At 32.9% G+C, this 22,251-nt stretch overlaps 1 protein-coding gene across 9 annotated transcripts in view; it reads right to left on the reverse strand.

Annotated features, from left to right (window-relative positions):
• The window catches only part of ZZZ3 (zinc finger ZZ-type containing 3), an 84,506-nt gene that overhangs the window by 15,354 nt on the left and 46,901 nt on the right, over window positions 1–22,251 (reverse strand). For all 9 annotated transcript variants that reach the window (XM_036235359.1, XM_036235354.1, XM_036235349.1 and 6 more), the window contains one exon: window positions 2,349–2,487. In XM_036235359.1, the coding sequence (XP_036091252.1) occupies window positions 2,349–2,487 (139 nt within the window). The remainder of the gene's footprint in view (window positions 1–2,348; window positions 2,488–22,251) is intronic.

Consider the following 22,251-nt stretch of genomic DNA (forward strand, 5'->3'; position numbering starts at 1 on the left):
TACCACATGCAAAAAAATTATGACATCTTAAGAATCAAAACTATACCTTTAATTTACTTGGAAATCAGTTACTTTACCAACCACCTGTAGGGAAATCATTAGTTGTCATAATTACTAGTACCAGGTCATTATGATCAATATATTTTGATAAAAAATTGGGTTACGTAGGTGGATGCATTTTTCAGTATTCACAGAACATTACAATTAGGATTTAAGAATTTCATTGTATGTAAATTTCACCTAAAAAACGTTTTAAAAAGGAATTTTAGTTAACAATATGCATTCTGAAGTGTTTTGGCGTGAAGTTAATATATGTCTGCAACTTTGAAATGCATCAAATGCATTCCACCTTGAAGATGGAATGATGGATGGATAGTAGGACTGATATATGATAAAATAAATATAGTAAAATAATAATTGTAGAATCTAGGGAGTAGATATGTGTTAACTACAATACTTTCAACTTTTTGGTGTACTTAGTATTTCTCACAATAAAACGAGAAAAGAAATCAGGTCATAAATTATGAAACTGACAAGCAAAATCCACTTTGCAACACAATTCTTAATTTTTATTTTGCATATGACATATTATTACCATTATTTTCATAATAGTTCATATAAATCTAAAGCTCAACTTTTACAAAATTAGTAATGATGGTAATAACAAAGAAAGTAATGATGGTAACACCAAAAAAAGCTAGTAAGCTATAAATGTTCCCTGTGTTCTACATACTAATACATACCACAAGTTTTCCTCAATTTTAATGAGGAGTTTCTACATGTCCACTAAAACAAACAGATCACATGTCAACAACTTAACTAATACAGTAAACCTAAGGAAAACAGGCAAATAAGTATCATGAGTAACTATGAAAACAAAAGAATCAAATTTCTAAAGTAAATCCAGTAGAAAAATTTCTTTCCAGGGAACATAAGTTTTTCATGATTACTAAAGTATCTTTCATGACATATTTAATATATATATATCTGTCTATTTTTCTAAAAAATTCTAAGACGGTCAATATCACGTCTGTTTCTAAGATAAAGTGAAAGAAATTCAGTTCTAAACCAAAGCTGCAAATAACCAACTGCACACAAATTGAGTAAATGTGCCTAACTATATCTTTTTGCCCACCCGGGAACATGAAGAAAATAAAACTAAGGTTAATTTATTTTTTATTAATATTTACTTTTCTAATACCATCTGTTTTAGTTGGATCCACTGTAAGTAATCATTATAAGTACTATATCTTCTTGCACCAGCAAAGAGTTTAATAAGAACAATGCAGAATCAATAAACAGCTAAGTGTTTATAACAAGAATGATACAATGTGGTTATAGAAACTTAAACAAGTTTTAACAAATCAACATATAGATTCTATATCCATCATGATATTCAATATTCTTATAGCATGGAGAGAAAGGAATATTTGCAAAAATGTTATAGCTAGAAAAATCCAAAATATAAATTAATACACCTAAATGAAACAAAGTTCCCAGGGTTGTTCCCCCAACACCGGTTAGACCACTTTTGTGATCCATTAAAAATTGATAAATAATAACTAAAGTTATCATGCTATACAGGCTAAGTTCTTCTTTTTTAAGGTGAAGTGGATTCTTTTTCATAGTTTTTCAGTTTTATTCTTTTCACACAATGCTCATTAATATTATGCCTCTCAAATTTACTGAACGTAAAAGTGCATTTAGATTACCTCCATATTTACGCACCAAAAAAGTTTTTATAAAAATTTGAATCATTTTCAATTGGTTAACTGTTAAATACAAAAGTTTTATTTTAAGGAAAACAGAATATTAAATGGAATTTTTACACTAAAATAAAGGACATATCAAAATTAAGTAAAATTTATAACTCTTCCTCTTGGACTTGGCAATCATAATCTTAGAGACCTTAAAGAATTTAAAATCAAGTTTTTGTTTTTTATCACCATTGTTTTCTATCTTACTATGCTGAGTTACAAAAATAACTCAAAATTAAAATTAAAGCGGTTAATAAATCCTAAAGTATTTTTTCTTTTAGCTTCACTAATGCTGAAGTCAGAAAAGCAGAAGAAAAACACTATAAGATGGGGAGGCAACAGGAAAAGATCATAAATCTGCCTAGAAAATAGGACATCAACTTCCTACACGAACATCGAAATAAAGCTCTTAGCTATTTTCACTGGGACATATTTTGTGGGAGCAAAGGAAGGCAGCATCCTGCCTTCAGAAAAGTATGATTAATTACAGAAGGGGGAAAAAATAAACATTTTTAAAAGTATATCCCCATATTAAAAAAAAGTTATTACTAAATATATCTCAATAAATCTTAAAAAGTGCTCAATATATACCTTCTTCTGGAGTTTCTCCACAAATCCAATGGGATTTTTCAGTGCTTCTCTCTGGTGTCTGCCTAAACTTTCAAGGTCCTGGACTGCTTGAGAACGTTGAGCCTCGAGTACAGCAATCGTCTGTAACAGTCTCTGATAACTACAGAGACAAAGAAAAATACCTCACTAAAATTTTCTAGTAACAACAATAAACAAAAACTGAGTTCAAGCCATGTTCTACTATTAAGTCACAGTCTTTTTAAAGTTACCTGAAAGAGTTTAGTAAAACATATTACTGGGAATAAATGAGGTCTTCCTTAGTTACGAAGTACCTAGTCAGAAAATATCAGTTAGAGAAAGCAAAGCCTTTATCCTCCATTTTTTAAATTCCTGAAGCTGAACACGTGCAGAAAATAAGAAAGCATATTGACTTTCCAACAAAGTCATTGAGAAACTGCTAAATAAATAAAAATTAAAACCATAAGATTTTAGCACTAGGAGGAACCACCAAATTCAGCCCCTCTATTGTACTTAATTGAAATAAGGAATGTCAGGTACATTTTCTTGCCCAGAATTACAAAAACTGTCACATAATTCGACATGACCGTAGGTGTCATGATTCTCATTTACTCTATTATACCTCCACTTTGGAGTAAGTTTACTTCCCTGTCAATTCTTAGGAACTGAACATTTTTAAAGATAGGCCTTAAAGATATTTTTTACCTCCCTGCCTACAAAAGTCCATTTAGCACAGCTAATATACTATTTTAGCCACACAAATCTAAAACTTGTCATTATCCTGAAATCTCATTATGGCACATGTACACTAATTCCTATTCTTTCAATTCTCTTTCTCCTTCCCTTTCTTCTTCCCCCCTAACACTCACTCACTCACTCTGGTTCAAATTGTTCTACCTCGCTGACTAATATCTAATCTCACATGTCACTACACACACGTAAATATGTTGACCCAAAAACTCTAAATGCTCAACACATTTCACAAAAAGAATTAAGAACAAGTCACTCAAAGTTAAATTCAATATTAGTGGTTAAGTCCTTAGAGTTGAAGCACAATTTTTCTTTATGACTTCAAATAAATTTCACTGCTTCCCATTAGATTGTTAATTCCACAATAGTAAACACATCTGAAAAGTTCACTGTTTTGCTTATTCAGTGTGTGTAGCACACTTCCAAGAATCTAAATGCACAAAAAAATATTTTGAATGAACAAATGAATGGACAGATGTTCTGTGCAATCAAAAAGTATACTCAATCTTTTAAGGTCAGAAGTCAGCAAAGTAAAACAACAATTTTGAGGTTCACAGATATAGTATAATTACAACATGACATCACTGGAATGCTTTTTCTCAGGTCCTTGCCTAAAACATACCTTATTCTTGTTCTCAAATCCGTTGTTAACTAATCTGTAATGAAATGTTTAATAAGGTTAAGACTCCTCTCAAGCTAGAGAGAATTCATTTAAAAGTTAGAACCAAGTTGAAAAGCAAGGGCTGTACAAAGTCACTCCTGGACATGTTACAAAGGTCAAGTCTAAACTCACTTTCACTGAGTCTGCTTGCTTTGAAGTGTATGGAGTTACAAACCCTGCCTGTGCTGGCTGTTTCTACCAAGTAGGCCCACTCAGGCTCAATCTTACTTAGAGTGATAATAGCAAGCTGAGTACCAGAACCTATATCCTCTTTATAATACTCTTAATTGCCATATTTTACCTCCAGAACTCCTACCGTACTAGCTGAATAACCAAGACCTGTCATAGCATTTCGATGACTGACACATTTTAAATAGGGATTGCATACTTCTGTTACCATCAATTGAAAAATTATTGTGAGTATATTAAATTTTCAACAGCTGCTGAAGGCACAGTAATGACTAATAAGGAATAAGAATAGAATTATGGAAAAAACAAGCAGAGGCTTAAAGTGCTACGGTCAGGTACTGACACTGGAAGGAAAGGCCTCTATCTGAAGCTGATAAATCTGAACAATTTTTACTGTATGTAAGTTATTCCACAATAATTCTGACTTTAAAGAAATTCCAAGAGAGATGACAAAGAAAGTGTAACTCTTTAACTCCTATTTTGCTTCTCTTTGATCAATACAAATTGATTATCAGATGGAAAGACCTAAGATAAATATCAGTAAGGACTTAAAGTCCAGAATAAGTGCGAAGACTATAATGAAATAGTGAATTCAAGTCTTCTGGTTCAGATAATTTGAATTATATCCTAGAGTACACAGATTTTACTAGTAAGATTACCATACACATCCTTATACAGAAATGGAGGAATCATAAAATATGGGGTAATGATCTTTTAAAAAGATACACACAGATCTATTTTCAATCCCACCTACCCACTCACCCACTTTACCTCCAAAGCAAACAACTGGAGTCTGATCCAGGCGTTAATTAAGGCAAGATTCATTAATTAATTCAATAATTATTTACTATCATAACAAGGCACCATCCTAAAAGCTTTCACATTTACCAAGGTAAAAAGAAGACACAGAACTTAGGTGTAATAGGGAGTTACGATTACACCAGAGAGGGAGAAAAGGAGTTGGATGGGAAAATGGGACAGGATTGGCTATATTGTTGGGGTTGGAGGGTTGGTATGGGAGGGCCCATCGTACTAGTTTGCCTACTTTTCGTATATTTGAAATTCTGCACAATGAATTAAAAAGAAAACACCAACTTTAGTCCAAACTAATGGGAGACAAACCAATGCACTCTTCCTGGGCTGATCAGATCATCCCTGCTACTGTATTCAGCTCTCTAAAGACAGGTAGATTCATGATCGGATAAGATAAAGGAAAAACTGTGTAATAAGAAATAAGTTATCTAAATTTACTGAGTGTACTATATTCCAGACATCACTGCATTTTAAGTATAATAACGCAATTCTCACAAATTTATAAAGTATCATTATACTTTACAGATAAGGCACCCAAAGCACAAATTAAGTAACTTGCCAAAATCATACCAGCCATTTATTGTGCAGATATGATGTGAGGAATGGTTAGACTCAGAATATTTAGCCAAGAAATGTAAACCTCAGAAAATTATTACTATATTTAACATGGAGCTATGTGGAAAAGGAAATAGACTTGTTTTATAAGGCAAAAAGTGTCAAACCAGAATCGAATTGTGATATAGGTACAATATGAAGAAAAAGCTTGTCTCAGTCACGACCAATAATAGATGGTAGGACAGCACCCAATTACCATAGATGTGATACAGATATTTAAAGGAAATTCACTACTAAAAATCCCCAAACTCTTAATTCCAGTATAACATGCTACTTACTTTCACTTTTGCTACTCATAGAAACAAGAGAATAAAATAATTTTTGCTGTATATCCTTTTACATGGATGCAAGTTTGGTTATAGCTTTCCCACAAGGACAACTCTGTATTAAATTTATCAAAATGATTTATCTATTTGTAAAGTTGAATCCAAGCTTATGCTAAGAATAAATAGTAAGCTTACCTGTGGCAAAGAGTTGTTTATTTCAAGTCTTCAACATAAAATTAGACAACTTTAGCTTTTATATTATGAAATTGTATTTGGCTAAAATATAAATACTCTTCAAGTTTATATCTAAGTTATTTTTACTACCTTTCATTATCCAAGTCCTCTTGAATTCTTTATTCACTTCTGTGAATATAAAAATATTTACATGAAAGAGTATATAGATAAAAATCCTGATGTCTAAAAGAGAATACCAAGGAATTAGCAATCTAGAAGTTTAATTTTATTGTCCATTTTATTACATACGCTGTGAAGGGGAGAGGGAGGGAGAAAGGAAGGGAAAAATTTTATTTTCAACCAAACCAGAATCTTTTTTAAGGAATCAATTTTCTATTTCTATTGTGAAAACAAATCTTAAAGTTATACAACATTTGTAATCTTAAAAACGAGGAAACATTTTTTTAAAAACTCAGGCCAAAGAACAGTCTCCCAAAAAATTGGCCTAATCCTTTCAACTGATCATTAAATAGAGTTGTTAAAGACGAAAAAAAAAAAAAAATAGAAAGCTAGTCTATATCAGGGGCCTACGATCTATAGTTTGCCTATTTTTATAAATAAAGTTTTGTTGGAATATAGCCACACTTGTTTGTTTACAAAGTGTCTATGGCTGCTTTCTAGCTACAATGACAGAGTGGAATAGCTGCAAAGTGAAGTTGATCCACAAAGCCTAAAATATTTACTATTTGGCTGTTTAAAAAAAATCTGCTACGCCCTACTTTAAAGGATTCATAGACAAGACAACCAAATGTAACCTATAACCCTGGATTAGATCCCATGGGGAGGCAAACATTTTGGAGGATAGATGGAAAAATTCAGATTGTGAATTATATCATATTGTATCAATGACAAACTGCTGGACCATAATAAGGTATTTAAGGTTATGCAGAATGTCCTTGTTTTTAGGAGATATATACTTAAGTATAAAGGTGATGAGTCTACATACAACATACTTTTAAATGGCTCAACAAAAAGAAAAGTTTTATAGTATATGGGGTAGGAAGGAGGATGAGGGGAAAGGAAGATAGGGAGAAAACAAATGTTATAAAATGTTAAGTTGTTGACAACTAATGAATATAGTTGAAGGGCATACAGATGTTTATTATACTATTCTTTTAATTTTCTAAGTTTTATAATCCCTTCCCCCCCCTACACATACACACTAAGACTGAATAATGAAGAAGCTACTCATTATGCTTTGATCTAGAAATGGGCACCCTGATGATCCTATGAATACTGACCTTGATTAAACACACTGAAAAAAACTAAAGGACATAAGAATAAATGTATTAGTTTACTCCACTGTAAGAAGAACAAGGGAGTGGGCACAGAAAAACTTACAATTGAATGAGTTAAACAATATGTTTTCATATGTGTGCATATGTGCACAACTACACATATGTATGCATTGGTGAGCCGAAGAAAATAAGAGCAAGGTATGTATTAGATTTCATTTTCAACAGAACAAAGCTATGTAAAGTGAACTGGTTCTCAAGAATAACAATCAGGCCACTTTAAATAACAAATTCTATCCTACCAATTTACTAGTGTAAAACAATTTGGGGGAAATGCCTCAATCTACTCTACGCCACCAATTTAATCAAGTGTGACATTTCTCCTTTCTATAAAATACTGAGTTCATTAGCTATATACATGATTGAACAGTAATTATTTTTATGTGAATAGCATACATTTAAAAATATTATCTATTTGGTGAAAGAACTGTATAATTGATACTTCTCTTCCTTCACGAAGGGTTTCAAACACTGAAATTCTAAGATCTATAAATTCAGTAATTCACAAATGATCTCTCACTCAATGAAAATGCTGAAGTCAATAGAGAGTGATTAAAAAGCCTTTTATGATATTTCGTGTTAAGAGAAAAACTAATAACTCAACTTCTGATAAAATGTCTTTCCAGGTATAAAGCTCAACTATGTATGGAAAATAACTAAAAACACTGAATTGAAAACAAGAAAAACCATGCACTTGTTTATTTTAAAAGGTAGAACGAGTAAGATACTGAGATTTTTTGTTAACCTGCCAAAAGCTAAATGAAGGCATAAAATGGGGGAGTCAAATGGAACACAAAACTGTTTTGGCCTTGAGGGCAGGTACTGAACCATGCAAGCTTGAGCTCAATTGTCTGTATTTCACTTGGCCAGGGAGTAGAAGACAAAGCCACCAAGGTTGTTAGTCCAATAGGAGACCCTCTTCCATCAAGCTGCAACCCTACCCCTCACTTCTATCCCATAGGAGAGTTGTTTGGCACTGAGGGAAAAAAGAAGATAAAAATTTCAACTACAAAAATCTGATACCACAAGACAGTCAGTCCTTGTACATATATGCTGCCCCAAATCTTATACCTGTGTGGCCTAAAAGAACTGAAGCCATGTCTACAGTTTAAAGCAGTGTTTCTAGACTAATATAAACACTCCCACCCCCTGTCAAGATATCCACAGAAGTAAATGCAGTATTTCTCTGGAGGAATATATCTTCATTATAGGCCTCGAAGATAACCAATAAATAATTTTCCAAAGAAAGTGAACATCTCACATTTAAAAATTACTAAGCACACAAGAAAGCTAAACACAAAAGAATAACAATAAAGACAAGCTTAAAAATAGCTATGGGGAATAGGAAACCATAATAACTGAGTATGTAGTTTTGAAAAGGAAGCAAATTCAAATTTTAAAAATATAATAAAACTAAAAGTTCAATGGGAACAAATCTACTTCCTGAAAATGTAGACTAGGCAAATTCAAAACAAACCCTGCATTGAAGACTAGCTGACAAATATTTACAATCTCTTATAGATAATAGAATTACGAGGTATTACCAGGTCAAATCTATAAGATGGAAACCAGAAAGACCTGAGTTTATCAACTCTGCCAACAGTGAGAAGTATGCCAAGCAACTGTTCTCAGAAAGGAAGGTATTTAAAAAGATCTAAGGGATTAAGTTTGCCCAACTTCACAATCTCTACCCATGATACATTAATGGCTTTTCTCTTACAGAAGTTATTTCCAAAAAGAAATTACCTGGAATACAATGGCGGAGGTTTGACTGGCTATTCCCTAGGTCACTGAATAATATACTTCCTGAAGGCAGGAACTTTTAGGTATACCTATTCCTATAGTTTTTAAAATGTATGTCTTGTCTCGTTTACTCTATCATGCGACCCTTGAGAGGAAAGCCACTGTTCTACATCTTTAATACTGTCCCACAACATTTAAGGTTCAAGAGACATCTAGATGAAAACAAACAAAAACCGCAAAAGAAAATATGAACTGAAAAGTTACTTAGATAGATGAAATTTTCAGTAAAATAACTATATAGAGCACTATTTTAATGGTATGTCTGTTCTTGTGATGTTCTTTAGGTATGCTAAAGGTACATATAGTCTCAATCCTTTTTAACACTTAAGACTTAGATGGATATATAACAGGCAAAGACACACTTACCAAATTCATGAATGACATGAAACCGAGAAGAATAGCAAATACTGTAGGTGAAAAAAATCAGGATTAAAAACTAACAAGCAAGCTTTTGGCAGCTGTAAAGCTATGGAGATCCTGGCCAGGCCGGACTGAAGACAGACCTCACTGTCTTCCTAGTCTTTCAACCATCCTCTGAAGGCCCTCAATAAAATGGTTTGATTCTCTATCCCCCCACCTCATCCCACCACCACCCCCCAAAAATAACAAGCAAAGTAGAATACTAGACAAGATGAAATTTAACGAGATTTAACTACAAAACAACGAGACAAGTACAGGATGGCATGAACTTGCCTTAACAAGTACAAAAAAACTGAGTTCCCAGCTGATCCCACGTTCAATCATGAGATTAAAGTGTGAAGTGACTGCTCTAAAATACACAATATTAACTTGAACTTGTATGAACCTATTCAAATACTAACCAAGCACACTCATTAAACATAGCACTACATCAGCCACTGAAGGATACAAGTATAAACCACATGCAGCCTAACCCTCAAGATCATTACAATTTAGGTAAGAGGGTGTGCATGTGCATATTTTCAGTTGTTTATTTAAATATTAACAAGAAAGCTTATAAAATTTCTAGTCAATTCCTTAAATTTACAAGAATTATGATGATTGAAGTACTTAAAAAGAAAAACACATGTTAAATGTGGTAAACCATGATGATGAGTAATAAGCGTATTATATACAAAGTGATCATTCCTAGGAGACCCAAACAATATTTCATATAAGTAAAAAGCAGGTTAAATTCTGAAAAATAAGTGGTACTTTAATAGGAAAGGTGTAAAGAAGTTAAGATATACCAGGTAGAATAAAGAGTACAAAAAAAAAAAAAAAAAAGCAGAGAGGCAGGTTAAGTGTGCTATAGAGATTTTATAGAAATATTTATAGAGACATGTACATACACAGATTAGCATACACACATTTTCTTGCTCCGTAAGCTGAGACAGCTAAATAAAAGCAACAACACCCCCCAGGAACAATGAGCATATAAAGTATCCAAATACTGGTTTCTAACACTGTTCTTGAATAAAGGTAATAAGGACTCCTTGGAGAGACAGCTGATTCTAGAAAAGGGGCAGGAGTATCTTGAAGTGCCAGAAAGTAAGAAATCTCCAAAAAACACACAAACAAAAAATACAACACCTTGATGGGACACAGGAGCCAAGAAAAAGGTTCTCAATGGCCAAAGTGAGAACAATTTGAGCAACAAAATAAAGTAGTACTAAATTATAACCCAAAGTATAAAAATATTTTGAGTCTATACTGATATGATTGAATGAATAAAGAACGAAATGAAAAAAGAAAAAGGCTCCCATGTAGAACTCCAAATAATTTATGTAGACATTCTGCTTTCAAGGAGGGGGAACGTAACTCTCCATTCCAAAGTGTTGACTGTGTGCAGTGACTTCTTTCGAAAGAATACAGTATAGAAAGGGGGAGGAAAAAAGAATAACTTTACAGTGGAGAAACATGACAAACATTACCTTAGCGGGTCATAAATATGTCACTTTACCTCTGTGGTCTTCCTCCCAAAACCTATAACACCATTCTAATCACGAGAAAAATACCAGACAAATTCCAAGAGACAGAAATCTATAATACCTGACTAGTATCCCTCAAAACTGCCCAGGTCATCAATAACAAGGAAAGTCTGAGAAAATGCCATAGCCATAAGCCAAAAGAGACAAAAGCTAAATGTAATGTAGTATCCTAGATGGGATTCCAGAATAGAAAACGGGTATTAGGTTAAAACTAAGGAATTCTGAATAAAGTGTAGACTTTATTATATTACACCAGTTAATTAGGACTATATTTTATATGTATTATTAATTCTTATGTTAATAAGAATATATCAGTGTATTAATTATACAAACATATTAATATAAGAATGTTAATCGAGGAAAGTGGGTACAGGGTACATGGGAATTCTCTGAACTTTCTTCCTAATTTTCCTGTAAACCTAAAACAGCACTAAAAAATATAAAGTCCATTAAAAAATATAAGACTCTTACAGTTTCTTCACTGGGGTAGTAAAATTTGACTAATATACTCTCTCAGGATTATTATGGGGAAAAAAAAGTTAATTTAAAACTTTTAAAAGAAATCAAGAGTAGAAAATGCCTGACCTGAGAGTCTAAAATATATAAAAGAACTAGTAACTCTGTCGCTCATTTTAAAATCTTGAATATGACTCATCTTTTCTGGTCTAGGTTTTTCCACCTATAAATTGAGGGGGATAAAAACAGCCTCTGAAATCATTATCATTTCACCAATTGTAAAATGTCAGAATAAATCTCTTTATCTAGTAGGTTATAATAGTAAACAAAGAATTTCACTGTACCTCTAATTTCAAAAATAAAAATAAAAGCCACGTTAAATTACATGAACAATTAGCACAATAGCTCTGCCACTTCTACTCTTAGGAGTTGACTCCCACCATACTGAATCCTAGATCTATCCTAGTCATTCATTAATTAAACAACTTATTAACTACTGTATCTTCATCCTAAAGTCGCAAAGAAGTAAAAGTAACAAGGATGACTGGATATAAAAATCAGAAATGAGTACTGTGATGACAGGAAATGGTAATATAAGAGGAAGACCCTAGGATTAAAGTGCCTAAAGTTCTAAAACTCCACACCACAACATTCATGTTTGTGTACTTTCAAATTGAAACATAACTTCAGAATCTAACAACAGCCAAGATTATAATTCACTTCTAATATTAAGAAATCAAATGTGAAAAGGAACATTCATTCTTCAGAGCAGCATTAATGAACGGGGTGACAGGAAGGAAGACTACACAGGATGGCGACAACAGCAGAGGTATCCCATTGCTCCCTCTTTTCTTTCTCTTTGCTTTCACAACTGATGACTGGCAGACCAAGTAATTTAAGGAAGCCTTCTATTTAACAAAAAAATAAAAATGGCAATACCACCATCACAATAAATGAACTTAGGACAGTTAGGGGTTACTCAAAATTAAACAGATGCAGAATTATAGAATATAGTCAATGCAGGTGGTCTACAAATGATTCCACAGAATTTACTATGATGACTAGAAAAATAAGACAGAGAAAAAAATCCATAAAATATTCTGAATCTTTAACAAGAATGGCTATTACAACAATGTAGAGAAACCATATCATGTACAACAAACTTGGTTCCTAGCTTCAAGAAACTCACAATCTAGGAAAGAAGAATTAACGATCGTTCCATTCTGTATTAAGTCCTAAATAATGCATATGCTAAATGGCTACAAAGTTTTTCTGAAATTCTTCAGAGCCAAGTTTATGAATTTATGAATCTGAACATTTATTTCAGATTAGTAACAGATGAAAGAACAGCATTTCTTTATAATTTTATTTTTGGCACAAAGAATAAATATATTTCTCCACATTATATTTCTACACCAAACTTGATTGAGAATCTTAGTAAAAATTAAATATACATTAAAAGAATTGCCACTGAGGACATTCTGCAAACTGTTCCAAAAGTTGAGTTCCAAAACCATTTTGAACAATGATGTTTGAGTTCAGCAAAGCGAGGAAATGATACTTTAAGGTTAAAAAGCTTCTACTTCTTTCTGCTTTTTAAAATAAAGCTTAGAAATCAGTAGTACTACTTTATAGTCACATGCTACTTAATATAAGCATTACATTATTCCTGTATGTCAAAGGCCCCCTCAAATTAACTATTTTTTTATCATGCATTTAAAAGGAAATAACCATAACATGGAACCTTCCCAAGGGTTTATAGTCTACATATATTATACACTCTGAATTCTTTTTATCTTATTAAAATTTATCTCCTAAAGAATATTCATTAATTGGCCAAGTATGCTTCCTATCCCTGCTCTTGCAAAAGTCGTAATTCCTTTCCCCCAAATAGCTGGTTTTTCTTTTAATACCCAGTATTCATATTTATTATCATTAGTACTATCGACTTCACAACTTTTAGTAGGAAGAATATTCATAAGTCTCTAATTCCCAAGAACCCTTCAGTGTTCTTAAGAAAAGTCATACTTAAAATGCTCAATTATAATAGATGACACAATTTGGCTAAAAGCAACCCAAGTTATTGTCAAGACTACTAAGTAAATGCCAGTTGAGCCCTGTAGTTTCTCTAAACATATTGTGATTCTATAACCTGTCTACTTCAAGAAATAATCTGGTAATATCTTTTAAAAACTCCTCCTAAATACTAAAACAAAAAATTAATGACTGGTCGGTAATTGGCTTTTCCTTGTTAAAAACAAGGATTTCCATATTTTTCACACTAAGCACCTTAACTGTTACAAAAATAAAAATTCTAGTGCATGCTTCTAATATATGTATACTTACTATAAATTGTTTTACTATACTTATTATATATATTATAAACAAAGAACCCCAGAAATCTTTAAGAATGAGGAACAATACATATAAATAGCATTTTCTTCCTGTCTCTCCCAGTGGATTATCTCAAGCATTCCTGGTATGCACGTATCTCACCCATACTTTCTTTTTTCGGCATTCTTTTTGTTAAAATTCACATAACATAAAACTCACCATTTTAACCATTTTAAAAAATACAATTAAATTAAGTGGCATTTAGTGCATTCACAATGTTGTACAATCATCAGTCCCTGGCAACTATTAATCTGCTATCTGTCTCTATAAATTTGTTTATTCTGGATATTTGATAGAAGTGAAATCACATGATGTTAACCTGTTGTGTCTGGCTTCTTTCAATTAGCATACTGTTTTCAAGATTCATCCATGTTATAACATGTAGAAGTACTTCACTCCTTTTTATAATTGTATAACATCCCACTGTATTGATAACACCTCATTTGTTTATCTATTCATCAGTTTATGGGCATTTGAGTTGTTCCCACCCTTTGACTATTGTGAAGGGGGCTGACATGACCAATATAGTGTGCAAGTTTTTATTTGAAAATCAGTTTTTAATTCTTTTCAGTATGTATCTATCAAGAAACTGACAAATGGATTTCTACATGGGCACACCTTTTTATTTTACATTTCCACTAGCAATGTATAAGGGTTTTCATTACTAACTGGTCAAATATCTTTTTGACCCAAAACACGAAATGGTCTATAATGGCTATGTTTTGACAGCCTACACTGCCCACCTCTTTTCTGGAAGACATCCCTGGGGAAAGAACAAGCCAAGGCAGACTTTGCTTTCCATTCCACCCCACCTCCAATAACTCCACCCCTGAACACTGATAATTTTGCCAGGGATGGAAACCTGACCCAGGTGAGTCAATCTACTAAACAGTCAATAACTAGGTTCTTCAGAGAATGTGAAGAGGCTCTGGAAAAGAAAGGTCATAAAGAGTTGGGACCAGGATAAGCAAAATGGGAAGTCACTGCCATTTGCAAACTGAACTGATGGGGGGTAAGACAGGGAAAAGTGAGTTTAAAAAATTAGTAAAAAGAGAAAAACCAGTCTGCTGCACAAAGGGAAGCAGAGATAAGAGAGTATAACTTTAAATACTAACAGGTTATACTTTAAGTCTAGTGAGACTTTATTTCCTGACCTTGAGTATTCATAAGATTGTCTACTATTTATTTAAAATAAACTTTATTTTTAAAATTTGACATACTTTGAATGGGTTTCTGATTTCAACCAATAAGCTCTTACTAAAACAAGCTCTGACTACCTTGATTTTATTTCCCTTGTCAGTTTTTTAAATAACTTAAAGAGGCTTCATACTAGTTACTGGATTTTAATACCTTACATGCAAATTGAGTATCTACTCACAGAATTCTTGAGTTTTCTCTCTTAAAAAAGGAAGTTAAATGCAACTGTATTGCGGTTAATATTATATAGGTTGCACAATCATCTAGAAAAAATCCTGATCACCAGTCAAATCAAGAGTCATATATTTTCCCTACTCCAGAGTTTTATTAGGGTATCTATTCTAAGAAACAATCCACTGTTAACATCTAAAAGGTTCACCTTCTATTCTGAAATTGCAAAGACATAAAGGTTTCATATGACAGACAAGCTAGTAATTTCTCGTTATAAGCTAATATTCTACAGGCAACACACCTCGAATATAGGCAAACTACAATTTGTTAAGCTGTCTATATATGATCATTTCACAATAACTTCAAAGGTCCTGGACATGTCATTTTAAATTATTTCTACCATCTACTCAAAATTATGAGTTTATAAAGAGAAAGCTGAGTAATATCCTCTGTTAAAAATCTTTAAACAATAGGACAGATACACAAATACACAGGGACAAACATTTTCTTTCAAGTCTTTCAATTCAATAAATATAAGCCCAAATTCTTACCATTCTGTATGCTTTCTAAAGCCTATTGGCAAACTCTAGATTGTAAAAATATATTTGAAACCATATAAAACATACTCATACCAAACTTGTAAATGTTGTATGATACAGTAACTTCCCCTCTTTGGGATCTGGTATTAATAACCAAATTTAGACTTTATATGGCCATATAAAAACATTATTTTACCACCTGATAATATATTCAGACAACCCGGACAACCAACCCTGATCATGAAATACACCCTTCTATGCCCACCCTGCCTCCCCAACTACTGAGTTTAGTGAACTATGCAAACGATTATATAGTTTGTTATTTTCTTTTGAAAATCTAAATTCCAAGTTGTTTTTTTTTAGTAGAAAAAGGAAATCACTAATACTAACTCATTAAATTCAGAGTCTTAAAAGCCAAACTAATGGTATAAAAATATCTACTACGAAAAGCATGCTAAATTTTTCTCTGATATTTTCAAAGCAGGATAGGGCTTGACATTCTTTCAATGCCGCATCAACCAACTAGAAAAACATTGTTCCTCAAGGAGCTTGAGGTCTACTTGTACATGTTTACAGACAATTATAATTTGCTATGAGAGAGCACACAAGGAACAATTAATCAGTCTTGGGGAGATAAGAAAGATTTCTTGGAGAACATGAGGCCTAAATTGAGACAGCCTTCTCCTTCTGCAGAGAAGAAAGGAAAAATTACCAGGAAAAATGGAGCAAACGTAGACTAGATCAGGCAGTTTGGCATTATGAGAAAGTCTGGAGTAAAAAGAACATGATAATCAAAGAAGTAAAGGCTTAATCTATTTAGAATATACAGTGTGAGGCAAACAGTAAAAAGAGAATATTTAAAAATCACGCAATAATTCATTTTAAAGAGTAGATTTTATTCTAAGGACATTTACTACAGATGCAGTACAGGAGTACATTGGGGAAACAGTACATGCGCACCACAGAAAGCAATTAAAGCAGCATTTCCAGTTATCCGGTAAAGAGATTTAAGAAAGTTGAACTGAAAATCAAGAAATAAAGTTGAATCAATAACACTGGTGGGAAAAGAAGGAGTAGTGAAGAACTAAAGATTACTCCCACTTTTTTAAATTGGGCAAGTGAAAGACACTACCAATTAAATAAAAAGATGATGTTGATTATTGGGTGTGTGGGGAGGAAGCTTGATTTTATTTATTTATTAGTTATTTTTAGGCGAGGCAATCCTTGGTTAACATCACAGATTGCAAGGACCTTATCAGCTTACAATCCCTTATTTTTTATTTTTTATGCCTACAGCACTTGGTCCTCCTAGGTGGTCTATTATCCAAGTACTAACCAGGCCCAACCTGCTTAGCTTCTGAGATCATACGGGACCAGGCTTGTTCAGGGTGGCATAGCCATAGACTAGGAAGCTCGATTTTAGACATGTTGCACTGAGTTTACTGTGGGAGATGTAAATGGAAATATCTTGGTAACTGGTCTGAAGCTCAAGAATAACCTGATTGGAGATATACATTTGGAAATCTATTTAAGCTACAGCATCGAATGAGAATACCCAGAGAGAGCAAGTAAAACAAACAGAAAGTTAATAACTGAAGCCCAAACAATACCAAAAGGGGAAGGGCAGAGAAAGAGAATTCAAAATCATATACATAAAACATTAATTAGAATTACAGAAATCAAATCCACCAACTTTTCTTTATAGATGAGAAAACTGACAATCACAGAAATTAGACATTTACCCAGAATCATACTGCCAGCTAAAAACGGTAATGGAAAGGGAGTGGAGTGCTCCTCAAATCTAATCCAACCTTTATAAATAATTCACAAATAATATTTTAAAAAGTACTGAGATCCTAGATTTAAATGATAGCATTTTAAAAACAAAAACATGATTGGTGACTTAAATACTACTTATGACATAAAGTATTACACTTGTTTTATTTAACTTGACTTTTCACATCCATATATATGTTTTAAAATGTTTATTAAAAAGATAATTTAGGTTTTGACTGTAATATTTTAAAATCTCACTTCTTAAGACTCAATGCCAATAAACTATTAGCATGATCTTTTCCTTCCAACTAAGATTAAACATAAAATAATCTTATGTTTTATATTCTGAGAACTGCTAACTAAAATATGATAAAAACATACATTTAAAAATTTAAGGGAAGGAAAACTTAGGACAAGTGGAAAATAGCAAAAAGAAGTTGAGTCAAAGTTCTCCAACTTCATACAAATGGTAAAATATTGTAGTACTAAGGAAAATAAATTTCTGCAAAATATTCTACATTTAAGAAAAAACATTTACAAGAAACTGAATTAAACTGTTAATTTTAAAAAGCATATAGACTGTGGTTTTCTAAAAATACAGCAAATGTGGTCCATCCAAAAAGCCTGAAGAGTCTAAGAAAAATAACTAACTAAAACCCAGATACATTCCTCCTTAATCTCTCATGGTTACCATTTTAAATATAATAAACTTCGTTTCAAATCTTCTTGCATGTCACTTTGTCTTTTTCCTATTCTCATGAATTGTACCTGAACCAGTAACGCAATTTTTACTTCTGCTCCAACCATAGCAAACACCTCGTCAAGGCAAGTAAAATAATCTCATCTCTTTTACCTTTATTCTTCAATTTGAATTGGTATTATTCTAACTTTTCTGATTTCAGTTTCTTAGGAAAAAAAAAAGTTGCTTAAATTAACTTTTAAGGTAAAAGTAAAAACTAGCCTTTATAGTCAGAGGAATGCCAGCAAAAAGTAATTTCCAAATGGTCAAACTGCAGACTGGGGATGAGTAGCACAGAAGAAAGCACACCTAACGCATATTAAATCAAATCAAGAGACTCTCACCTTTAGTCATGATAGACTAACTAACACCAAATACCTTCGTATCATACACAATGAGAAAACACAGAAATGGTTATTGTTAAACAATAGACAACAGCCAGTACAAAACTGTGATCTATGAGAGCGGGCAAACAAATGAGATAAATCCTATGATCACATTCACTTTCTACATGGAGGTACCGCCAGTACGATTAAACAGTCTGGTGAAGCAGAGACAGAAAAGAGTTTGGGGAAGCTGAGGCAACTGAATTTGAGGGACAGAGCACCAAAGAGGAAGAAGCAAAACAAAAAAGACAGAAAACACAGAAATCTGCATAGATACCCCCTTGAGCCTTTGGCTGAATATGAAGCTATGCGTATAAAACATCTGATTCCACAGTACAAGGCAAATAACAACTATCACAGAGCTGTACACAACTCCCAATGTTCTTAGAAGGCTAGTCATTCAGGTTTCAACAGCCAGAGTAAAAGACTTTTGAAATGAGACATCAGAAAGGCCATGCTATAGAAATAAACTAAATCTAGAATATAGATTGCCACTCTGGACTTTCCCCTAACAGATAAAAGAATAAGCCTTAGTAGGATTATGTTTCTCATCAAGTAAATTAACTGCCTATCAGAACAAATTTCAATTTTCTAAAGAAAGAGAACAAAATCCAGACCCTCAATAACATATTTACAATGTCTACCATATAAATATAACAGACATGTGAAAATTCAATCATAACACTATAGAGAATTCTGCCTACTGAGAGAACCATGAATAAGTTATTCAGTCTCCTCTCACTACTTTACAAATTTCTCTATATTAAAATTAGAGATTAAAAAGCCAAGTTGAAGCAGCTTTCCACAGTAACATAAAAGAAACAGTGGTAAACAGACCCCCTAGGAGGGGGGCAAAGAGGAGGGGAAAGAGAAGGAGACAGAGAGAGAGATAGATAAATAGAAAGGTCACAAGACAGATCTTTCCATTAATTACTATACATTATAATATGTAATGACATGAATCATCACAGAAATAGCATATGTGGTATACTACTCTGCTTGGGAAATATGCAAAAATACATTTTTGAGCCTACTATAAAAATTATTGAAAGTTTCTGCAACTGAAGGCTAAGCTTCCAATAAATCTCAAACAGTAATTGTTTTAGATAGGTTTTATTGTTAATGAGTATTTATTGCCACATATAAAGAAACAACTATTGTTTCTCCATTCAGAATTTAGATATCTGGTAACATACATAAGACACAGCCTTCAAACCAGAAAGCAAGCAAACAAGAAAATACACAATTAAGACAAACATTTCATGCACTAATGCTTATCTATGTATTCAAAGAAATTCCTCAGTGCATCACTCAAGAAATCATGAGACAATTCTGAGAAACTTCGTTATTCAGATTTCCAAGTTTAAAGAGAACTAAAAGCGGTCGATTAGAAGGGAAGGATGAGTTATTAGAGGAAGATAACATGATAGATAGCACAAGTGACTAATGAAAGCCAAAAAAAATTAGGATAAGACGACTATGAGAAGCCACGGAACTTAGAAAACAAGCCAAATTATAAGAACATAAAAAAGCAGAGAAGACCAAATCATTCTAGCAGTGATGCCAGAAAAGTATCACTACATAACCTACCAGTAAAGATGACCCTAAATCAAGAAATGATTAAATTACACTTGAATACAAATATACTGGGATTACAGCAAAGATTCACTTTTAGAAACCACTGACATTAGCTGAAATTTAAAATGTTGGTATTCAAAGGAAAAAACGAATTCACTGTATACTTTGATTAGTCAGTGGCTTATTCCACTAATAACCAAAAATTTTATACTTAAGACAGTTATCTCCCTCTTCCCATTAATTTTGTGCCAAACTACTGGGGCCAATCTGGTTATATTCCACAGCCTTCTCCAATGAGTTGAGAAGCATGAGTTTTCCCTAGTAAGTTCTGACTTTAATATACATAACTACATTCTAAACTCTTCCACCAAAGTATTTTTTGTAAATTATCCAAATCCTCTATTTAAAGTCAAACTATAGCTATAGTTTTATTTCCCTAGTTTGTACATGTCAGTTATTTTTCACAGACATAGTAACCAAATGTTCTATAAAATGAACATGAAAGTATTTCATTAAATATAACAGGTTACTTACCTATAATGCTGATTTTGACAGGTAAAACCAGATAATCAAGATTTCAACTATGGAGTTGAAACTCGGGCTAAAGAATTTTGAAAACTGAGTACCCAAGAGCTACTCCATGGGAGTTCTCAACTAGAAATCCAAAGTCCATGGAATAAGTTCTTATTGAAGGAGGTAGCCACATGCAGTTCAGACTATGAATCAGAAAGCGAAAGTTCTAATCCCATTTCTACCAGTAATTCATCATGATACTTTAAATAAACAACCTACACCTTAGTCATGAGTTGGGAAATGGGAACTGTACAATAGCACCTATGTTGTCTACTTTGAGTTGTTGCGAATGTCAAATAAGAAACTAGATGAAATTGCTTTGTTATGAAGCACAGTACAAATATAAAATTACTTTATCCAGGATGGGATGATTTAGTGCTTTCTAAGCAAAATCCATCCCTAGTCCTGAAGTTTTCTGGCCCCTTCAAAGAATTGACTTTGACAATATTAAAAGTAGTTTCACAAGAAGTCACTCTAAAGAACTGATGATTTTCTTGATGAGGCTTCTAAAATTGAAGATATCAAATGATTCATCTGAAGCATGGTACAACAGAAGGAAGGACATACAATAATTGTTTTATTTAGTACATTAATGTTGATAGAGAACCAAATCTGAAACTACAATTCTAGTAAATATTCTTAACATGACTTGAAAATAAGATTCTTATCTGGAGACTATATGAACAATACTCTCAGATGAGCAATAACTATCTTACTCTTATGCTTTCATTATCTAGAAACTTAAAAATTGGTATAAACATTAGCAATGTTATCGATGAGTTACTTTTGTAAGACCTCAAGAATCTAGAAACCCTAAATCCAACTTGTCATCCTCTCTGTTCATAAAAGGTTACAAGATCTTTAAATGAAGTGCTCCAAGGTCCTTTAAATGATTTTTAAAGTATTCTTGCACAATGAGAATTCAGAGGGAACAGACCAAATCACATTTCCATCTGAAAATTTATTTTCTAATGATTGTCTTGTGCACTGGAAGAAAAGCTCTGAATGTTAAAACTCAGGACCTAAATTCTTCCACAACTGCTCTCCCTAGAGTCAGAACTTCAAAACTTAAAAAGTTCTGATTCAAAATCAGCAAAGATCTATTCCCAAATAGTTAAGTACATAATCTCGGTCAGTCTGGCTATTTAGGCCCAGAGGGAGTCACTAGGTATTATATACCACTATAACAGACTTCATCAACCTTGAAGATCAAAGAGTTTTGAGATATAGTTCTTCTGACTCCCCACCCCCTAATCATTGAGAAGGAACATCTGGTAAAATATCCACAGCTGGAATTTTGCCAGAGAAAAAGATACTCTTTAGTCCTTTGCTCAAAGTAGAGTTTCCCATTTGGAAAATACATAAGAGCATTCTGTAGGTTTATATCCTGGAGTAGAGAGGAAACAGGGTATGAGCACCCAGAACATCTGCAGATTCATTTCTTGGGCCTATGGCCTAATTACCATGAATCAGGCTAGGACTCTACACACAATATCTCTTCAAACATTTACGAGTGATTAGA

Source organism: Rousettus aegyptiacus, unplaced genomic scaffold (assembly GCF_014176215.1).
Source record: "Rousettus aegyptiacus isolate mRouAeg1 unplaced genomic scaffold, mRouAeg1.p scaffold_m13_p_1, whole genome shotgun sequence".
Classification (NCBI taxonomy): Eukaryota; Metazoa; Chordata; class Mammalia; order Chiroptera; family Pteropodidae; genus Rousettus; species Rousettus aegyptiacus.